The sequence below is a fragment of the Pongo abelii genome, chromosome 16 (assembly GCF_028885655.2).
Source record: "Pongo abelii isolate AG06213 chromosome 16, NHGRI_mPonAbe1-v2.0_pri, whole genome shotgun sequence".
In the NCBI taxonomy this organism is placed as follows: domain Eukaryota; kingdom Metazoa; phylum Chordata; class Mammalia; order Primates; family Hominidae; genus Pongo; species Pongo abelii.
This window is the reverse complement of record NC_072001.2, coordinates 87,520,201-87,525,836: the sequence shown is the minus strand read 5'-3', so window position 1 is coordinate 87,525,836 and position 5,636 is coordinate 87,520,201. Positions and strand designations below refer to the sequence as shown.

The following is a 5,636-nucleotide window of genomic DNA, read 5'->3' as shown; positions in this document are numbered from 1 at the left end:
CATTGGACACAAAGACACCATTCATCCTACCTCCCACTGAATGAAAAGTCAAACCCTGATACACATGATAATCCTGTTGCTACCTTCTGAACGTGGGCAAGTTGGCCCAAATTTTATGTACCCAGCAGGGGCTGAAGACCCAGGGAAGCAGGGTGGAGCTGCCAAAGCAGCTTTCCGGGCTCGTACTGCAGACCACTCTCAACACGCTCAGGCTTGCCCTTGCTCCTTTACTAAACTCTGGTGAACCCACTCCCCATAAACCAGATGCAGCAGCACCTGTATCCCAGACAAGTGCCAGCTGATGTGTTGCCTTGAGAGCTCCTGCCTTTCCTCTACCCACACAGAACTGCAAAGATGACACAGGAAAGGCTGCTGTCCCAGATTTATTGAAAATAATACAGCACTACAGAAAAAATTCAAACAGGTCCCCGAGGCGTTTTGAAATTCATCCCAACTGTAGGCTGAGTGACCTGAAGGTTGGACAGACTGCCGAAGTCCTGGAACGAGAAAATGGATTCAGTGAGCAGTTACTGGTGAGATCTGTGGGTGGACCCCAGAAGAAAACAGAGGCCCCTAGAGCCACAGCACTCTCAAGGGGGTCCAGAGGCGACCTGAAGGACCCTTTAAGAGCCCACAGGGTTCTCAATGCCTCCCACTTTTCCAGAGTGATCTTCCTTCAACACACACCTGATCATGTGGTATCCCCATTTACAACTCTATGACTTTTACCCAATGTACCATGCCATTTGTATCTGTTTTCACAACCCCTTCCTATCAATCACTCTAAAACACCATTTCTCAATCTTGGCAACGTAGACATCCTGGGCTGGACATTCTTTGTTATAGGCGGCTGCATTGTGTATTGCACAAAGTTTAGCAACATCCTTGGCCTCTACCCATTAGAAGTTAGCAGGTATTCCCTGGCTATGAGAATCAAAAATGTGTCTGGACATTGCTAAATGTCCTCTAAAGCAAAACTCTGTCCCTTTGAGAATACACAGTGCCACTTGCTTTCCAGGACCAGCCCCGGGTAAGAGCTATTACTAATCTCATCAACATTTGTGAAGAGTCCAAGTACACAAGGCATCAAGCAGAAGGGAGGGAGGCAAGAGCAGACCCTGCCCTCAAACAAGTTCAGGCTGGTAGGCAAGGCAAGAAGCCAAAGGGCCCAACTTATACCTGGAACTTCATGTCCTATTTGGTCCTCAGAAACCCATTTTAGTTTCAACAAAAAAGCTGCATTCAGCGCAGTGGTTATTTCAGGAAGAAAAGACCCACAGCGGGGCTGTAGCTGTACCGGTGATGTTTTTCTGAAGCTGGGAAAGTACATGTGAGTTCATTTTGCTATTACCTTTTTGAGTTTCTTAAACATTTAATGACCATAAAAATAGGAAAAATGAAGTTGTTCAAAATCACCAACCGCCCAGTGGATTTTGAAGCCCATGCTTTCACCCAAGTATGCAAATGGACTAAGATAAGCCACAGAAAAAACATCAAAGTGCAATGAAGATACTCGTGAACTACCTAAGTAGTGCCTTGAATGTACCTGGAAATGGACCAAAGCTCATTTCTGAGTGGTTAGCATGGAGACACCAAAGGAATGCCTTCACAGAAGAAAAGCAGGCAGATTCAACCAGGGCTGACACAAAGGGGGCAACGTAAGCCAGCTATAAAACCAAGAACAGAAGCAGCCAAGAGAGAAAAGGTGTCCTGGAAGCCACTAGATTTGGGAATCATGATCTTGTGGCGAGCAAACTCAATGCACACAACTTCCGCTACACCCCTTATGAAAGCAGTCCAGTTTAGTGGCTAGAAGTTTAGATGGGATTCCCAACTCTGCCACTTACTAGCTGGGTGACCTTGGATAATAAGACCTACTGATGGTTTTTGACCAGGAAAATACCACTCTAGGAATCCAGCAAACACTTACCAAAAGCTTCAGCATTTCCTTAGTGTCAGGATCTACTTCAATTATCTCCTGATCCAAGGCTGAGACCTAGAAGGAAATGAGGTAGGGTCAAAATACCAATCAATGAGATTATCACTCATCTCTCCTCCTCCTCCTCTCCCCAGGTTCTTAAATATGGGGAAGAGGAGCTGCACAAGGATAGCATTCCTCTCACAAGGCGAGCAGTCTCTTACAGTATTACAGACCCCGATGACCTGTTCTTCTGGTCTTACCTTCCCATGCCCTCATTCAGTATTCAGAACACTTGAAGTCTGTGTTTACACCAAAGAATACTATATTAGGGGCAAACAATCAAGCCATGACAGCAGTCATCAAATCAACATTATTAAGGGCTCTCATGAAATATGGAATAGACTTAACTGGTTCCAGAAGAGCAGAATGGAGGCTAAGAAACTGGTAGGGGGCCTATGGGCACCCACAGCTGGTTATGGAATGTATGGATAAAAGGTCTCAGATTCAGCTGAGGTCCTTTTGGAAGCCAAGAACCCACAGCTTTATCATTTGAGGATTAGCAAGAAGCCCAAATATCCAGAAAGTTTACCTCAGGAACATAATTGTCTCTCCTTTCTCTCTCCTCCTCCTGCAGCTTGATGGAGATACCTCTTACTGGGCCTCTCTGAATCCGCTTCATCAGATGCGTGACATAGCTACAAAGCACACATAGCCAAAGAGAACAGTAAGAAGACAAATCAACTCCCACCTGGTACTCAGCACATGTGGATATATAAATACCCGCTTTAGTTCTTTTCCACAGTGAGAAGGAAGAGGAACACTATCCTGGGACCTCCTACACACAGAACCTCCGCTGGCCTGAGCATTCCTTCCCTTTGGTTTCTCACTCTCTATTCAAACTCTCCTTCATGATGATCAACCGCCCCCACCCACTCGCCCCGCCCCGCCCCGCAGTTTCACGACCCTTCACAGCCTTTTCTTCCAATTTCAAATTCACATAATTTGGCAATTAATACGTTGACTTTGGCACTATTCTTCCAGACCATATTCCTATAAATCTCTCGAACAGTAATTGCAACTGTGAAGAACGCATTAGAAGTTTACACCCAGCCGGGCGAGGTGGCTCATGCCTGTAATCCCAGCAATTTGGGAGGCCGAGGCGGGCGGATCGCTTGAGGTCAGGAGTTCGAGACCAGCCTGGCCAACATTGTGAAACCCTGTCTCTACTGAAAATACAAAAATTAGCCGGGTGTGGTAGCACACGCCTCTAATCCCAGCTACTCGGAAGGCTGAGGCATGACAATCGTTTGAACCCGGGAGACGGAGGTTGCAGTGAGCCGAGATGGCGCCACTGCACTCTAGCCTGGGCGCCAGAGCAAGATTCCGTCTCAAAAAAAAAAAAAAAAAAGAAAGAAAAGAAAGTTGACAACTAAAAGCAAGGTAGCTTCAAACCAAGAGGTCTGACAGTGGCTACCTTCGACCCAGTGTCACCGCGGCCAGTCATGACAGGCCTAAGTTCACAACAGAAATCCTGCACACGCAGAGCTCTAGCCCTTCTCCGGGACACCAGGGAGTCTCAGGCTAACGAAACCACCACTGCACCGTCTCTTCCCGAGTCGGAAGGCGGCAGAGCACACAAACAGACCGCGGGGCCCCCGAAGCCTCGACTCACCCTGCTATCTTGTTGCGGAGCTTTTTGCTGGGGATAATGGCGATCTCCTCGCACACGCGCTTGTTCGTGTGGAAGTCGTTGCCCAGGCGCGTGTAGTACTTTTCTATGATGACCCGGGCCGCCTTCTTCACGGTTTTGGTGCGAACGCGGCCCTGCGGGTGGAGAGGACAGGATCACTCACGAGCCAGCGCAACCTTCTGGGAAGAGTGCGGCGCCAAGCCCCGGCGGGTGTGGTTGGAGACCGCCGGCTGCGCTGAGCCGGAGAAGGCCCGGCTGGACAGTGCCGGGCGCCGGGCTCAATGCAGAAGCCGCCGGCCCGTTGCGCTCCAGCCGGACAGGGCTCTGCGCCTTCCCGGCCCAGGCCCTCTCTTTGTGGGCTGAGGACCGCGGGAAGCTGCAGATGGGGGACGATTGTGGAGGATGGCGGCCTCGAGCCAAAACACCTACCATGTTGGCGGGTCCTTGGTAAAAGAGGAAATAGGAAGCACAGGCGAAGCCTGTTAAAGCTTAGGCCAGAGAGCCGCTTCCGCCCGGCCCCGGGCGCGCTGAGCTTACTCGGGAGCCACACAGCGCCCCCTGGCGGAGTGGAGCGGGAGCGGCGGCGGCTCGCCCCTCCGGTGGGCAGGGTGTCTGTCCCGCCGCCGACGGCTCCTCCCTTTCCGCTCCCCGCTCCCCTCGGTTGACTTGGGCTCGCTTCTCTCCCCCATCTGATTTTTATGGGACCGCCCGTGCGATGTGCTTTAGCGTAGGAGCCGTCCATCTCTTCCACACACGCCAGGGAGAGGAGAAGCATCCGGTCCTCGGGAGGACCGAGAAAGGAAGGCGATCCAGGGCCGTGGAACAATGAGGAAGTGGGGGATGGCGGCCGCCCAGGTCCCCCACTCAGTCCGCGGGCCGGAGACTTGTCAGGTAGAGACAGGGTGCGACTGGGCGAGACATGGCTCATTTCTTCCGGGCCTTTGCTCAAATGTCGCCTTATCAGAGGGCTTTCCCTTCAAACTTAGGTAAAATAACTCCCTCACTATCCCTGCTTATATTTCCTAGCACTTGCCGTGTGATTCGGCTTATTTTTCTCAACTAGGGGTGAGCTCCATGACAGCAATGGTCATTTTGTTTAGCCAATTCCCAGTGCTTGAACAGCGCCTAGCACATAACAACCTCTCTAACATTGACGTGAAGGGCCCAACTCACCAGCAGAGCTCCCAACACCTCAGGCACCTTCTCCATCCATTATCTTCAGGCTGTTCCTGCCATACCCATCCTGAAACCAGGGCCTTCCGAAGCCACCAGCGCAGGCTGCCCCGATGGGCCGCAGCCTAGGTAGGGCCCTGCCCCCTTCTTCCAACTCTGCTCCCTGGGCTGACAGCAGTCCTAGGCTCCCACCTGACAGGGGAAGGCTGAGCTGGCCAGGCTGGATGAGTTAAGCCCAGGGCTGTGCCTCATTCCTCAACGCACCTTGGGTACTCCAGTCGGACTCTCAACTGATTGGGGATGGAAACCTGAAGGACAGGAAACCCTGGCAGCAAAAGTAGCAATGGGACAAAAAGAAAAGGCCAGAATCTCAGAACTGCGGGAGCAAACTTCCAATCAAGCTGCTGTCAGGCCCGAAGTGAAAGATCAGGCTTTTTTTTTTTTTTTTTGAGACGGAGTCTTGCTGTCGCCCAGGCTGGAGTGCAGTGGCGCGATCTCGGCTCACTGCAACCTCCGCCTCCCAAGTTCAAGCGATTCTCCTGCCTCAGCCTCCCAAGTAGCTGGGATTACAGGCGTGCGCCACCACGCCCGGCTGAGTTTTGTATTTTTTTTTTTTAGTAGAGACGGGGTTTCGCCATTTTGGCCAGGCTGGTCTCCAACTTCTGACCTCAGGTGATCCGCGCGCCTTGTCCTCCCAAAGTGCTGGGATTACAGGTGTGAGCCATTGCACCCGGCCAGCCTTTTTTTTTTTTTGAGATAGAGTCTTGCTCAGTTGCCCAGGCTTCAGTGAAGTGACACGGTAACAGCTCACTGCAGCCTCGATTTCCTGGGCTCACATGATCCTCCTGCCTC

General features: G+C 51.5%; 1 protein-coding gene across 1 annotated transcript; it reads right to left on the bottom strand.

Annotated features, from left to right (window-relative positions):
- Positions 1 to 370: 370 nt before the first annotated feature.
- RPS17 (ribosomal protein S17) lies at positions 371 to 4,409 on the bottom strand. Its single transcript, XM_009236324.4, has 5 exons — positions 4,041 to 4,409; positions 3,594 to 3,745; positions 2,511 to 2,616; positions 1,931 to 1,996; positions 371 to 497 (listed from the first exon to the last, which is right to left on the bottom strand). The coding sequence occupies exons 1-5, from the start codon at positions 4,041 to 4,043 to the stop codon at positions 417 to 419; spliced, it is 408 nt and encodes a 135-aa protein (XP_009234599.1). The 5' UTR covers positions 4,044 to 4,409; the 3' UTR covers positions 371 to 416.
- Between the last annotated feature and the right edge of the window lie 1,227 nt (positions 4,410 to 5,636).